This window comes from Fukomys damarensis, unplaced genomic scaffold (assembly GCF_012274545.1).
Source record: "Fukomys damarensis isolate Sample0158 unplaced genomic scaffold, DMR_v1.0_HiC HiC_scaffold_23, whole genome shotgun sequence".
NCBI classification, from domain to species: Eukaryota; Metazoa; Chordata; class Mammalia; order Rodentia; family Bathyergidae; genus Fukomys; species Fukomys damarensis.
The window spans coordinates 7,447,669-7,463,672 of record NW_022900935.1 but is presented as its reverse complement, the minus strand read 5'-3'; the positions used below and the strand labels follow the sequence as shown (position 1 = coordinate 7,463,672).

Genomic DNA, 16,004 nt, shown 5'->3' with positions numbered 1-16,004 from the left:
TTTTTTTTTTTTTTTTTTTTTTTTTTTTTGGGCAAACTGTTATATATTCTACTCATCTGTTTTTCTGGAGAACCTTGATTAACACATATGTAAGTGACTGAAATTCATTATTAAGTCCCAACATAATTATCAATTTATTTCATTTAACACATATTAGACTGTTGGACCAATTACCCCCTGCAAAAACAAAAACAAAGACAAAAAAGAAAAATAAACACTAAGGGCACTGTAAACCAAGAAAGTTGGGACCCTCTTTCCTAGGTTGCTCTGTGACAATAAATAAACTCTTCTCTCTCTCTCTCTCTCTTTTTTTTTTTTGGTATGGGGGATTGAGCTCAGGACCTTGCCCTTGCAAGGCAGGTGGTGGAATCACTGAGCTAAATCCTCAGCCATAAACTCTTCTCATTCATTTGCTCAAGATAAAGCCAGCTTTTCTGAGAAAATAAAGACAAACACATGAGCGTTCATTAGAGGCAGACGAGGCTTATTTCAACAAAAAAGAAAAGCTATCACAGGTACAGGCAAAGGGTCACTGACTGAATTGAAGATGATTAAAAAAGGGTTCTGCAGGGGATGACAGGAAGACTGATTGCATTTTTTAAGGTATCTTCCAACCATGTTATTCTGATTTCTTTAGGAGCCACAATATTGCTAGTTCTCCTTCCTTAATTTTCTGATATGTCTAGTTGCTTGCTCAAGTATATTGGGTTTAATTCTTGAGTACACAATAAGAGTGTAAGTTTCCCAAAGACTGGACTTTGACCATTCTTCTTTCTATTTATTTATTTAGGTTTTGGTACTGGGGATCAAAGATCATTATTTTTTGTTTGTTTGTTTTTGTTTTTTTTGAGACAGGGTCTCACTATGTAGTTGAGACTGATCTGGAACTCACTATGTAGCCCAGGCTGGTCTTCACAGCGATCCTCGTGCCTCAGCCTCCCAAGTGCTGGGATTACAGGCATGCTCCACCATGTCCGGCTAAAGACCATTCTTTTTTACTTATTTATGTATTTTTGGTACTAGGGATTGAAGTCAGGTCTTTGTGTTTGAAAGGCAGGTGGCAGAACCACTGAGCTAAATCTCTGGTGCAAGACTCTTCTTTTTAAATGATGTCTTTTTCATCACTCATCACAGCATGAAAGGCATTCAATAAATAGCTGAAACTTTATAGATTTTCTTCTGAGATAATATTTTTGTTGTAGTTTTTTGGACACAGGATCTCACTATGTAATTCTGACTGGCCTTGAACTCATGCTGGCCTGGACCTTGCAACAATCCTCCTGCCTCAGCCTCCTGAGTGCTGGGATTATAGGCATGTGCCACCGTGTTTGGCCTGACTTTGATTTTTAAATAGATGTTGGAGTGCTCAGTGTTGGGTAGGGAGGGCTAGGTGGGAATCATATGACAAGAACGGAGATATTTCTAGTCTAATACAGATGGCTATCTTGACTCACTCTCTTTCTCTCTTTCTTATTTGGCATCAGAGATCGAACTCAGAACTTTGCACTTGCCAAGCAGGTGAAGCATCACTAAGCTAAATCCCTGCCTCATTTTGGATTTCTTATATTACTTCTACTCAGTAGCTGGAGATTAGTTGGTACAATCTTCCAATCTACTGTCTACTCAGAATACTGGAGCCATTTTTGTTCACCTACCTTCAGGTGCTCAATCTGCTTTTCCAGCTCTTTCGTACTCATGACAGTCTCTGAAGGAGGAATACTTCCTTCAGTTTCTCTCAGCCATTTCTGGAAAGTCCTAATCAGCTTCCGGAACTCATTCAGCTGCTCCTGGCAAGATGATGCATCTTTCTCTCTGTCAATGAAGAAGTTTTGTTACTTGTTAGATTAAGTTTTGTAAAATCAACTTGAGCTGAAACTAGGTTCATTCTGGGACTCCTCCAGGCATTGGTTTCCTAATAGGGTCCTTTCTTCCCATAATCTGTTCCATAGCAAGTTTGGCTGAACAATCACATATAATGTAGGAGAAGCATCAAACTCAGCAATCTGTTGCCCTTGTTTGGACATTTCTGGGGAAAGGAGTCTTCAATCTTACTCTAGGCTAAAGTGAAAGTGAGAAAAACTAAAGGGAGCCTGCTATTTAGGTACTATGATACAATGGAAAGAATGCATGCTTTGGATCTCAGTTCCAGCTCTGCTACATTTTAGGTATTTGACTCTTTCAAGTCCTAGTTCAAATGCTGAATCTGAGGCTCAGAGAAGTTAGGTGGTTAGCCCTATGTAAAACATATCCAAGAGTAAAATAAATACAGGAAAAGTTTGAAAATGGCCATATCTGTCAGTCAGATGTCAACTCACAGATTCTGGTTCCTTGTATCACTAAAAGGCAAGAAAAACAAACCTTAGTGGCCTTTGTCTTGAAACCCTCTACTAAATAACCTGCTGCTAAGTGTTGGTTTGAGTGACTGTTTCCTTGTAGCTATCAAGGTAGCCATCTACTAAATTAAGATTTTATTTATGGCAAACCAAGATAAAATCTTATTCATACTCAAACTCAAGTGAAGATTTTAAATGAGGAATCATATATTCCCTTGTGTGTCTTCAAATAAAAATTTGTACACTCTTTTGAAACAGCAACTGAAGTGGTCTAAACAAGCAAGTAGAATGCAAATATATCCCTTAATTATGCCCAGCAAGTCCCCTTCTAAATTCTGTCTTAATTTCTTGCCAATCCTACTTGCTGCCTTGAATTTGTTCTATTTTGTCAGAAAACCTGGGCTTTTGGCCAGAAAGAGTAGGAGTAACTCAACTCCATTACTGAGAAGGAATCCACTGGTCAGCAACACAAAAACTACTAAATATCAAGTGGATTGGGTAGCTTTGGGTAAAAGCGGCACCTTCTCCTAGCCCAGAACTCAGGGCTTCAAGTATGCTAGGCTTCCATGACAGTAGCAGAACTGTGGATGCCTCCTTAATGGAGAAAGAAAAGATTATTCATTCACCCTACAGTAAGAACTCCTCCCAATTTCTCAACACTGACCAACACAGGTGAAAACTCACCTTTCTTGAACTGTCTTCTGAAGCTTTGTGAAGTCCTTTTTGAGATTCTGTACTTTGCTCTGGTGTTGGGACAAGTCCAGTGCAAAGCCACAAGAACCCAGTGCAGTGACCAGGTGCTCAAGAGTATCTAGGTTCTCCTGTTGGTCTTCCATTTCCAAAGTGAGCTCCTGAGCAGTAAGCACAGAAATTTGTTAAATCTTCTAATTTTTATAAATAAATATACTCAAGAAGATGACAGATATTCAGAAGTCTGGGGAAAATTCTCCCTAATCTGTAGAAAAAGAGCAAACAAGAAAAGAGGTACATTTCCTAGGTTAACTCTTAGATCAAAATAATAAAATGGCTCTCCTCCAATCTACTGGAGGATAGCTAGGGATTACAAGAAGTCTTTCATCCTTTAAACAAATGTGTGGAGACTTGGGAGGCAACATGACTACTTGAAAAGAATGAAAGTTGAAGAGTCAAACAGTCCTGAGAATCAACCATGGTTGTGTCACCCAACTAATGTGTGATTTTTTTTTTCCAGTGATAGGGACTGAACCCAGGAGCCACTGCATGTCTCTGCCTCCCTTGTTTTATATTCATTTTAAGATAAGGCTTCATTAAGCTGCCGAGGCTGGCCTGGAACTTGTGATCCTCTTGGCTTGGCCTCACAGTATGCTGGAATTATAGGTATGTGCCCAGCTAGCTTGTGATCTTAAGCCCCTGAACTCTAAAGTTCTACAGTCTATTCTGTAAAATAGAGAAACACACTGTGCCCATTATTAAAAGATAATTAAATAAAGATATTAGCCAATGCAGTTGGGGGAAAACTAAAGGAGTGATGAAAACATATTTGCAGATTAAATGAAAGTATAATTTAATAAGGTAGAAGGGTGTAAAACTCACATAAAAATATCAAGAATAAAAACTTCTCTTACAACAAAAAAGGCTCATCTAGCAATCAACAAAATATAAATAAAACCTAAACATTAAAACACTCCTGAAAGATACAAAAGCAGACTTGAATGAGTAGGAAGACTATATATATACATTTAGTGTGACTCAGACAAAAATATTATGGTTTTTCTCTCTAGAAATAAAAAAGCTGAAGTTCACATGGAAAAATAAATGCACAACTATAGTATGAAAAATTCTGAAAGTAAAAAAACTGAGGAGGGCTTGCAGCCCTACTAGGTACTAACACAGTAAGAAAGTCTCTGTAATTAATAGTAGTATATTATGGCATATAAATAGACATATCAGTGAAACAGAATAGAAAATCTACATGTACTCAGTGTACAAAGCTTGCCTAAGCATGCATGAGGCACTGGGTTCTATCCCCAGCACTGACCAAAAAAAAAAAAAAATCCAGAAGTAGATTCAAATACATACCGAAATATTATATATGATAAAGATGGCTCCCAATTTTAGAGAAAAGATAAGTGTTATGGCTTATATCTAGATGTCCTTGAAAAGCCTATGTGCTTCTTAAGTGGGGGTTTTGGAAAGCGCTGGGTGAAGGGCGTGTGATACTGGATGAAGGGTGTGATAACTGCATTAGTACAATGACTGGTCTAGTACAGACTAGTTTGCCATGCTGCTCTACCTTGGAGCCAGCTGACTATGGAATGAAACCTCTACAGACAGCTAAAATAACCTTTTATTCTTTAATGTGTGGGTATCAGGTATTTTGTTCCACAAATGAGAAAGTAATCAAGACAGTTTTTAATAAGTGTATTGGGAACAACTAGATAGATCTTGGAAAAAGATAACAGAAATAACTAAAACTATACTTGAATATGTTCTATCTATAATACTAGCAAAATTTCATATATATGATTTCCTTTTTCTTTTTGAGACAGGGTCCTGCTATGTAGAGTTAGTCTTGAACTCACTATGTAGCCCCAGCTGGCCTTGAGTGGTGATTCTCCTGCCTCAGCCTCCTGAGTGTTGATTATAGGCATGTACCACCATGCCTGGCAATACCAGTAAAATTTCAAAAGCTTTATAACATATTATCAGACAGACTATAAAAGAAACAGATTCACAGACACTGCTGGTGGGGGATATAAAATGGTATAATCTCAAAGAATAGAAACTTGGCTGTATTTAATAAAACACAGAAACTGTGTACATGGGTGTGGTACTGGGGACTGAACTCATGTCCTTCACACTGAACTATACCCTAAGTCTTGTATTTATTTTGAGAGAGGGTCATGTTAAATTGCCCAGATTAGGCTTGAATTTGCGATCTGCCCCAGCCTCCCAGTGTGCTGGGCTTACAGGTATATAGCCATTATACCCAGCTATGTTTACTTTTTGATGCAACCATTCCACTCTAGAAATTTATTCATAAAATACACTTTCAGTAGTATGGAGGAAAATGCACATAGTTATAAATGAATTGTATAATAGCACAATTTTGGTTTTTATTGTTGTTTTGAGACAGGGTCCCACTATGTAGTCTAGATTGGGCTTATACTACTTAGGTAGCCCAGGCTAGCCTTGAACTCATAGCGATCCTCCTGCCTCAGCTTCGTGAGTGCTGGAATTATAGGCGTGTGCCAACATACCCAGCCTAGCACAATTTTGGAAACTACTGGAATCCCCACATGTGTAAAAGTTTCATTGAATAAACTATGATTTATCTGCATAGTAAGTACTCACTTTTTACAAAATAAGTATCTCCACAATTGATGTTAATGATTTCCAGGAAACTGAGGTATAAGGACAAAGTGCAAAGGATTCTACAATATGCTTTATTTTTTTTTTTTGGTACCAGGGATCGAGCCCTAGACCTTGTGCTTGCGAGGCAGGTGGCAGAACCAATGAGCTAAATCACTGGCAAGACCTTATTTTTTGTAAGAAAGAAGGAGAAGTATATGTTCATTTTAAAAAACAGAAAAATAAACATATAATTTATTAGTATCAGGGTAGGTGAAAATGGGATAGAAAAAACAGATTTTTAAGATATATTAACGGCTCACATATTTAAGAATAAAATTGTACCAACAAAGATAAAAATCTTCGCTTCTTTTTAGTATGTTATTGGTAGATATACTGGTGTGATTCCAAAATTCTTTTTTATTTATTATAGGATAAAGGCAAAATATTAGGATTGTTTGAAACTAGGGTTCTCCCTGTAGGGAAGAAGATACAAAGAACAGAGGAACTCTCTGGTGTTTAGTTGGTATTAGATCATCAGTATGATCTCAGGATATTAAAAATATGCACAAATATTAGCTAACATTATCCAGTGAAAGAATTCAGAAGAAAGACCATGCCAGTAGTTCATCCAGTATCCAGATTTTGGTCTGTAAATACTATTCCCCACCACACTGAGGCTTCTTGGAGAAAAATAGTTGATTTCAGGTATGGCACAAGGACATTACAAAATGAACCTGAACTATTTTTTTGTTTGGTTTTCTGGAGACAGTGTCTTGCTATGTAGTTCAGGCTGACCTTGAACTCACGGCAATCTTCTTGCCTCAGCCTCCCAAGTGCTGGGACTGTAGGTGTGCACCATCATATCTGGCTTCTGAACTATCTTATTTTAGAAAACTATAAGCAAGTAGCTGTATGCTAATAAGGATGTGCGAAAAAGACATAAAGTTTCCCAATGACCAACTGTGGAAATTTTTCCATTTCAGAAAGATAGGATCAGGGCCGGAGACTTAGCTCAGTGCCTGCCTCGCAAGCACAAGGTCCCAAGTTTGGTCCCCAGTACTTCCCCCAAAGATGAATGTAAGAGCTCATAATGATACCACCTCTTTTATATTTCTATAAAGACAAATAAAAGTTAGTGACTCTAGGTGAAAAGCATACTAATATTTATCAGACCATTCCTTCTAGTTCTTTGTAACTTTGAAATTATTCAAGACAAAATCCCCCAAATTTAGGAAACCAAACAAAATAATGAGATACCACTTTGAAATGAAAAAAAAAAAAAAAAGCTTGGCTGGAAAGCCCTGAGGCAGTGACATAGGGATGCAGGAACACTGAGGTACTATAGGTTGGAACATGGGCTGGCAAAACCTCAAAAAGGAGCTCAGACTAGCCACTACTCTGTCAAATTAAGTATATGCATATGCTATGACCCAGTGACTCTCCTACTGGGCATCTATTTTGGTTAGCTGTTCATACTTAACATCAAATATTTCCAGCTCTGTACCTTCTGGGTGCACGGTAGGATTACATTCCCCAACCCCTAAGAAGTGAAGTGTGGGCATGTGAAATTTGCTTTGACTAATTAACTACAAATGCCTAGGCTATGCTGTCCTCTCCCTGCAGCAGTGAACAGGAATGCTTAAGCCAGGGTGGAATCTATCAGTATGTATCCGTGAGTGGCTATAGTGAGCTGAGTAGGAGTGCTAATTGGGTTGAACATGTAGTATGAGTGAAAATTAATCCAGGCTGTTTTAAAAAAAAAAAAAGAACCAAGTTACAGGATGACTATGGTAATTTTCCATGACAGTGCAGGTAAAGCTTCCAGTATTTGACTGGTACAGTACATGCTCAGTAAATGTCGGTCTCTTCCCTTTATTCTGCAAAAAGAACAAACACTGTATATCCTTACCTGGATCTGCTGAGAGAAATGTGCAATATCCTGATCTGGCTGATTCCCAGAGGCCAACATCCGACTTTTGTTTTCCATAAACTGCTGTAGCTTTTCAGAGAGCTGTTCAAACATCTCTGCCTGAGGCAGGAGCTTCTTCAAGGTACTCTCCTTTTCCTGCTGCTGTAGTCGGAGCTGTTCAAAGCACTGGCTCACCTCGGCCAGTTTGCCCTGCAGCATTACCGCTGTGGTGCTATCTGCTCTCTCCATGAACTGGGTCACCATCTCACAGGTGGCCTCCAAGCTGCTCTTCTGTCTAGCAACGTCCTGCTTCAATTTCTGTTATCAAGAACAAATCCGTCAGCTTTTGGCTCACTTATTCCAGGATACCTAAGCCACAAATTAATAATCTTTAATAACTCCACATTCTCTTTTCCAAGGAAGGGCTGGAGAATTCCAACAGAGCCTACAGAATGCCACATGTCTTAACCCCTTAGGTCTCCACCCATGCCACTATCATTGTCATCACCATTTTCCTCAGGGTAAATGGTGGTGGGGGAGAAGGAAACTAAGGAGAAATACCTATGTATTCTACCACTGAGCTATACCCTAGTAGTAGAAATATGTTTACATGGATTAGTCCTCAACTCTAAATCTTATTAGAACATTCACAGAAATGAGCTCTCCTCCTGCTACTTGTTCAAAGTTACGTAATTTATGACCCATGGCAAATGCATCTTCTGTGCTAACTCTTGAGACACGGGTCTTACCATATTATTGGCCAGGGCTTCTTGGATGATGCCTGATGACAGTGATGTCACCTGCTCCCCTTCCAGGTTTTGTTCAACTTCCCTGATGGATTGCAGCAGGCTCTCCAGGCTTTCCTGGACACTCTGTGACTGTGCAATCGCCTTCTGTAGCAGAGCAGAACGCTCAGCCAGACTGCAGGAAAGGCTCTGGAAGTGGCTGAGTACAGAATCTGGAAAATCAAGGACATGGAAGAGTAAGAATAAATATTATTTCTGGTTTTTCCTTTTTAAAACTGTGATTAAAATGTACATGTTAACTGTAATAATAATTGATAGCAACAAAAATAGAAGGAATATGCTTGAGGTGCATTAACAGTAGAGCCAAATTTAACAAACATTAGTCATTTTAGCATCAACTAAGATTAAGAAATTGTGCTAATGTGGAAGACTAAAGATAAAGGGATAAAAGCATCAAGCAAAAAAAAAAAAAAAGACTTTAGCCTCTGCCCTCTACAAACTTAAGATTCTAAAGCAGAGCACGGGCAAGGGATGGCAAATCCTAACTAGCCATAAAAATAAAACTGTACGTGTTTTACTGGTAACAGAAGCATATCCTAAAGAAACTCAAAAGGAAGAATTTCTACTTTTTATTTTTTCTTTTGAAGGATGAGGATGGTGGTTAGGATTTTACAAAGGAAATAACCTCTCAGGTATAACTCTTCTCTGTTTTTTAGACAAGTTAGACATATACACATACAGTGTGCAAATAATGTTTTAAGATATATAAATACAATATGAAATGACTAAATCAAGTTATTTAATATATGCAATATCTCACATACTTTTCACTTTTTATGGTGAGAACATTTAAAATCAACTTTCTTAGCAAATTCCATGCATAATAATGTACTATTATTAACTATAGTCACTACGATGTAGCCTCAGGTATATCTTGAAGCATGAACAAGATTTCATCATGCATGGTATGCATGAAATAAATGTCAGTAGCTTAGCAACAGGAAAAACTTCACAGGGAATATAATGCACAAATGACCGGTTTACTTGGGAAATAAAGGAAGGAGGGTGTGGCTAGAAGGTAGATGCCTGGGAAAAATGGCTGAAGCCAGATTGTGAATGATTTTCAACAGTGCAAAAGCAAAGTTATTTGGAGGATGAACTATTTGGTCAAAGCCTATGGTGATTCATGGCGCTAACTCCAGCTCCTAACTGAGCCCCCAGATGCATGTATGATATATTGTACACTATGCCAGTGGTGGCAAACCTACGGCATATGTGCTATAGTGGGCTGTTTTTATTGAAAGCTCTAAAATGTTTGTCATCACTGTGCTATTTTGTACAACAGAGGCTAATTCTAGGAATTAAGGGAACAATGTTACTGTCCCTACTTAATACCTGTATTTTCTCAGGTTTGGCCTTTTTTTTTGTACTAGGGATTGAACTCAGGACCTTGTGCTTACAAGGCAGATGCAGTGCCACTGAACTACATCCCTGGCAGTACCTGTAGTTTCTTGAATATGCTTAGGGTCCAGGGCTGGCTCCCCTTCAATTTTCATGAAGTCATGAGCTACTTTTTGGAGCTTTTCTATGGGAACTTGGTGTTCAGCCAGTTCCTCTTGTAACTTCTGCTTGTCCATGAAAAAAAAAAAAAAAAAAAAAAAAAAGACAAAAGAAGACCTAAGTGAACAATTAAATCCAATTCTAGGAAATTAGAATTATTAAGCAGTTTTGTAAATATTTCTCAGTTTATTAACAGCTCTATAGATATTAGAATAAATGTTTAGTGATCAGATATTGTCCAAGGCATCCCAACCACCACCTTTATCTATACAAATACTGGCTGATCCAAGGCTTTCATGCTATGATCATAATCTGTGTTCAGGCTTACTTTTGTTATTGCCAGTTGCTGCTGCAGGACTCCAGGGTCAGAAGCAACAGTATCTGAGAGGAGCTTCTCCACATTTCCCTCACAAGCCTGTATCCAGGACTGTAGGCTGTCAGCGCTGCTCTGGAATTGTTGATACTGGCCTAGAAGCATGTTCAGGTGAGAGCCCAATCGTGTACACTGTGTAGAGAAAAACAGACTTGAAATGTCAGACCAAAGGTAGCAGCTTCCTGAGTAGAGCCCAGAGAAAGAAGCCTAGGAGAGGGGATACATTTCAGTGGTACAGCACTTGCCTAGCATGCATGAGGCCCTGGGTTCAGTATACACCACTACAAAACAATAAAAAAAAAAGCCTGGTTGCTACAGAAACCCACTGTAACTTGTCACAAACACAGTGCCAGGCACCTTGGATAGATGGGTAGCCTCAGTTCCTAACTAAGAGGGGTCCACATTGTTTATTCCCTACTATTCATCTCACCCTTATTTTATACCCAGGAAGACTTAACAAGGTGTATGACAAGCCGTCAAAGAAATCCACATCAGGCTGCAGGCAGTTAGGGACTAAAGTCACAAAAAGTGTTCCTTCTGGGGGATTAGAGATGCTGGCAGAAAGTATGACAGGTAAGAATTGACTAAATTCTAAATTTTAGGAGGAAGAGGGATTCTTTGGATAGGACAGAAGGTAAGAATTTACTCTAAGCCAAGTGTGGTGGCACATGCCTGTAATTCCAGCACTCGGGAGGCCAAGGCAGGAGGATCACTGGGAGTTCGAGACCAGCCTGGGCTACACAGAGTTGCAGGTCAGTCTCAACTACATAGTGAGACCCTGTCTCAAAACAACAACAACAACAAAAAAAGAATTCACTCTAGATGTTCTGTCCAGGAGGAATGATTCTGTAGTTCAAGTTTTCCTGCATTATATCTTGTGGGCGAACATGATACTGGTCAGGATACAGGATACAAAGTACCTCCATCTTAACCACTGGTGTGAGACATACTCCCAATGCTGCCAGAATCAGGTGTTAGCCCATTAGGCTACACATTCTACATTTTTTGCATAGTCCATGAAAACCCTCTGCCTGTGGTCTATATACAATTTGCCCGCTGTATTTTAGGGTTCTTATTCTGAGCCCCATTATTGTTACCCTGAGGCAGACAGGATCTATTTTTTTTCCTCCTTTATACTGGGAATTGATTGTTCAGAGCTGGTCCCTTAAAAATATTTCTTTTGTGTGTGGGGGATACCAGGAATCGAACTTGGGACCTTGCACTTGTGAGGCAGGTGGCAAAGCCACTGAAAAAAAATTTTTTTGAGTGTTTCAGTAGGTTACTAAATTGCCCAGAGTGGGCCTGAACTTGTGATCCCCCTGCCTCAGTCTCCCACAGTGCTGGGATTATAGGTATGCACCACCACACCCAGGGCCTTACCTTTGAGTGGAGAGCAGTGTATCTTTCTTTCGCATCCTTCAGCTTCTCTTGCACTAAGTCTCTGGTTGTTGATGGTTCTTTGCTTTCCTCAGAGCTGTTTTCTGCGTCTAAGACTTTCTGCCCTGAGATAGTCACAAATCTTAAGTCTCCTTTGTGGGAAATGACATCCTCTGAGAAGCTTCCCTGTCGCTTTAGGAAGGAAGGCAGTGCTTCGGGGCCAATGCCTCCTTTCTGCATGTTCTCCAGCTCCTTCTCAGACCGTTCCAGCCAGCTTTCAAACTCTCTGTGGTCCTCCAGGAATTTCTGCAGCTCATCCCGCAGTGTCTGTACCCGCTTCAGCTCTGCCTCAGACTGTGCCAAGGAAGCTGCATATTGTTCTTTAAGATCTCCTAGCTTCTCCTGCAGCTTCTGTCGTTCCTCAGGTGTGAGATTGTGGCCATGCTGCTCCAGGAAGGCCTGAGCTGACTGGGTGGCCAGAATAAAATTTTGCTGCTGGGACAGCAATTCTTGGTGATGGGCCTGGTGAATAAACCCCCCGACCAAAACAAAGAAAATCAGCAAGGAAACTTGAAAAATTCTAATTATTCCATGTAATGTCAATAGCTACAGGTGAAAAGAGGTCTCCGTCTGTACTTCAACAAGACATCATAGGTGAAATGAGATACGTGAATATCAAAAAGATGTTATATTTCTTCAGTAAATACATACAGATAGGGGTCAGAAATGTGGCCAGAACCTGACTCTCTTCACTAGACCCACGTCTATGAGAATGTACAAACGGCCAACCAGTAATGGAAGGGGTGAGTAACTAAATAAGCTGTACGTATGACAATAGGCTAGTGCTCTTCCACTGGGCTACACCCCTAGCTTTGCATGTCTGTTCTTTTTATTTGAATGTGCTATGTCTATGGACATTTATGTGTCCCCTTTTCTCTATTCTAGCATACAGGTGTGGGTTTTTGTTTCAAAACATGTTCTTCTATAGCATAACAAAAGACAGTAGGAGTTCAGTCAGGGTTCCTGTGTATTTATATGCAAGTACCTAAAGCAGGACTAAGCCTACTTTTCTTCACAATACTATTCAGTTAGCTTCAGTGACCTGACAGTCTCAGTGTCTTACATCATCTCAGCACGGTTAAGAGATACTCTCCTTCAACTAGTGAAGAGCAGTATGACAGCTTTGTCTGTACCCTTCCCACATGTCTCACAATCCAATCCATTACCCATGAGTAAGTGCTGCTTGGTTAGGCGGACTGTAGTCAGCAAGAGGTGTCGGGAGTCTCTCTGTGACAGCAGAACCATCTCTGTCCTGTGGTGTTTAAGACAACCAGGGCTTTGGGCAACACTACAGTGGATCTTCTGAGTACAGAAGTGGTAAGCAAGAGGCAGAATTTCTATTTATACAAAATAAAGCAATGAACCACACAGTTACCTCTACAATATTCTTGGTAAGCCAAATGACAAAGTTATCACTATGGAAATATGTGATTCATGTATTTCTTAAGTGTCCGACATACATAATCTTTCAATCATTCAATACAGTATGCCTACACATGCCAGTCAACATTCTAGGAGATAGTTTTTTTTCCTCATTGTTTATTGGTACATTTTAGGGATACAGTACAGTTACATGCATCATTGGGATTTACATGACAGGTCTTGGTTCTCATTTTTTCCCTTATCCCTGCCCTCCCTTTACCCCTTCCTTCTCTCCCTATTTACAAATACTTTATTTCCATTTTTTCATTTTCTCATTTTTTTTCCTTTTCCCTTATTACCTTTCCCCTACCCTTCCCATTTCCACTACACCTTTAGCTCTTTGAAGATGGTATGTGTTACTAATTCCTTGATTTATTTCCAATGTGTGACATATAGCAGGCACTCAGTATTTACTGAGTGAATGCATAAATGGGTAGAGATAAATGGCAAGAAAGAAATGGTTTCTGCTTTAAATTCTACTGTCCAGAAGAGCAACACCAATCACTCTCTCTCTCTCTCACACACACACACACACACACACACAAAACCAACCCAGAATGAGAAACACTACAATGTAAAAAGGATACCCTAACTTTGGGGAACAGTAAAGAGTGCTTCTTTCTGAGAGAAGGTCATCTAAGCTGAGATGTGAAGAACAACAACAAAAAATTAGCTAAAACAGGCTCCTTTCGTAGCCCGGCATGGTGGCACACGCCTGTAATCCCAGCACTCGGGAGGCTGAGGCAGAAGGATCCCTGTGAGTTCGAGACCAGCCTGGGCTACACAGTGAGTTCCAGGTCAGTTTCAACTACATAGTGAGACCTTGTCTCAAACAAACACACACACACAAACAAACAACAAAAAAAAAACAGGCTCCTTTCCTTAGTTTCTTTCTTTTCTGTTTGGTTTTTTAAGACAGAGTCTCAGTATATAGCCCAGGCTGGCCTCAAACTCACAAATCTTCCTGCCTCAGCCTCTTGAGTGCTGGGATTACTGATGTGCACCACCACGCCTGGCTTTCCTTACTTTCTACACCAGAGATACAAAAAGATTCCAAGAGCCATGCAAAGGGGCAGGAGAATGAGAACACAGTATAGTCAATCAACTGAAAGGTATCAATAGCTAGAGACTCGAGTGTGAAAGAAGGGGAGAGATGAGGCCAAATGAGGGAGGAGGACAGTAAACTGTGCTTTAACAAAAGGGATTTTAAACCATGTTTTTACAGTTTGGAATTAACTTGAGGGTAACAGAGAACCATTAAAAGGGTTAAGCAGGGATATAATATTTTAGAAAGACCATTTAGTAGCACAGGAAATGGACTGGAGGGTAAAAATCAAGAGGCAAGAAAATCAATAGAAGCTACTAAAATAAAGTGAAAACTGACAGTGGCTAAACTACAGTATCTCAATATTGATGAAACAGTCTGGACCACTCTGGAAGAGAGGTAAGAAGTACGGGATTTGGTGAAAAGACTCAATACAGATAGTGAGGCAAAGAGGAATTTAGGGTGGTGTCTAGTTCAGGCAATTAAGGAGGAAGATAGGAGAACACATTTAATTAGGGAGGGAGGTATAACAGGAAATAAAAATTCCTATTTTAAAGCATGACTGGCATCACAGCTGGAGAGAAATCTATACAAGGAATTCATTAGTGCAACTGGTAACTGAAGTGTTGTGTGTGTGCAGATGAAATTACCCAAGGAAAGAACACTCTGAAAGATGAAAAGGATGGAAGCCTCACAGTACCTCAAAAACCAGCCAGAGGAAAAGAAGGGTGACCAAGCAGAATGGTGGAAACCAAGGGAGAAAATATTTCAAGAGGAATAGTCTCAAAGCTAAGGATACATCAAAGAAGACAAAACAGAGTAGTGCTCACTGGATTTAGGGGAAAGGAAGTTGTGGTGACTTGCCCAGGGTGAAAGAGATTCCCCTAGCATAGCAAGGACAAGCTGATACCTCACCTTCATCTTCTCACACTGCCTGTCCAGATTCTCCGGGGCATGGTTTACCCCCACGTGACCATCAGTGGTATCCACAGCTCCTTTCACAAGGCTGGCTCCAGAGAGCTGCTCCATTCCTGGAAGGCTGGTCTGCGGCTGTCCACCCAATGAGCCCATGGAAGTCACCCAATTCAAGAGAGCGTCAATCTTACTCTTGTTTTCTTCCAGTTCCTTTGCTGCTTTACTCTAAAAGCCATAGAGGTAGTCTAGTGAGAAGATCTAAGTTAACTATTAAACCACCTATCAAGTAAAGGTGGTGAGAGTCTTGCTAATGAAAGAGTTGTTCTAATTCCGGGGATAAATGGTCTTTACACATACCAAAATTTATACGTGCTAAAAACCCATTGAAAATAATTATTTTGTAGCAATTATTACTATACTGCACATAATTATTATATGTGTAGTTTTCATCTACATCTCACTGCTTCAAGAAAAAACGGAGTACTAAATCCTAGGGTTTAAAAAACTATTAAGAGATCACTTAGTTTTGCCACCTGACCAAGATTTCTCAGAATCCTTTCTAGGTATGTAAAAGTGATACCCTGGTTTGGCAGAATAAGAAATAGCATAGTCACATTCAGTTATCTGGCTGTTACTCCCTAAAAGAAAAGCAGACTTCTTTCAACCTTATCTCAGTCAAACAAAACTTGTAGTTCTTAAACTTGCCTCTTGAATTCTATTTACTGGCTCTTCAATATTTTAATTAAGTGGGTCATGCCAAGTTACACTCATGTATTTCAAAATTCCAATGCAGGAAGCTTATTTTTCTTTCCTATGCTCGTTGTCTCCCTCATTAATGTCACAGCCTAACTAAGGCTGAATGAAGGATTCATTGTAATCAGCCAGGGGCTGGTGCAGGGGCAGAGGACCACGAAGGACTTTACTCTTTTTG

At 39.8% G+C, this 16,004-nt stretch overlaps 1 protein-coding gene across 23 annotated transcripts in view; it reads right to left on the bottom strand.

Annotated features, from left to right (window-relative positions):
* LOC104863465 (microtubule-actin cross-linking factor 1) overlaps nt 1-16,004 on the bottom strand; it is a 340,469-nt gene that overhangs the window by 108,124 nt on the left and 216,341 nt on the right. For all 23 annotated transcript variants that reach the window (XM_033767735.1, XM_033767743.1, XM_010625879.3 and 20 more), the window contains 8 exons: nt 15,074-15,298; nt 11,635-12,153; nt 10,210-10,386; nt 9,823-9,946; nt 8,325-8,533; nt 7,576-7,893; nt 3,018-3,184; nt 1,656-1,812 (listed from right to left, as the gene is read on the bottom strand). In XM_033767735.1, the coding sequence (XP_033623626.1) occupies nt 1,656-1,812; nt 3,018-3,184; nt 7,576-7,893; nt 8,325-8,533; nt 9,823-9,946; nt 10,210-10,386; nt 11,635-12,153; nt 15,074-15,298 (1,896 nt within the window). The remainder of the gene's footprint in view (nt 1-1,655; nt 1,813-3,017; nt 3,185-7,575; nt 7,894-8,324; nt 8,534-9,822; nt 9,947-10,209; nt 10,387-11,634; nt 12,154-15,073; nt 15,299-16,004) is intronic.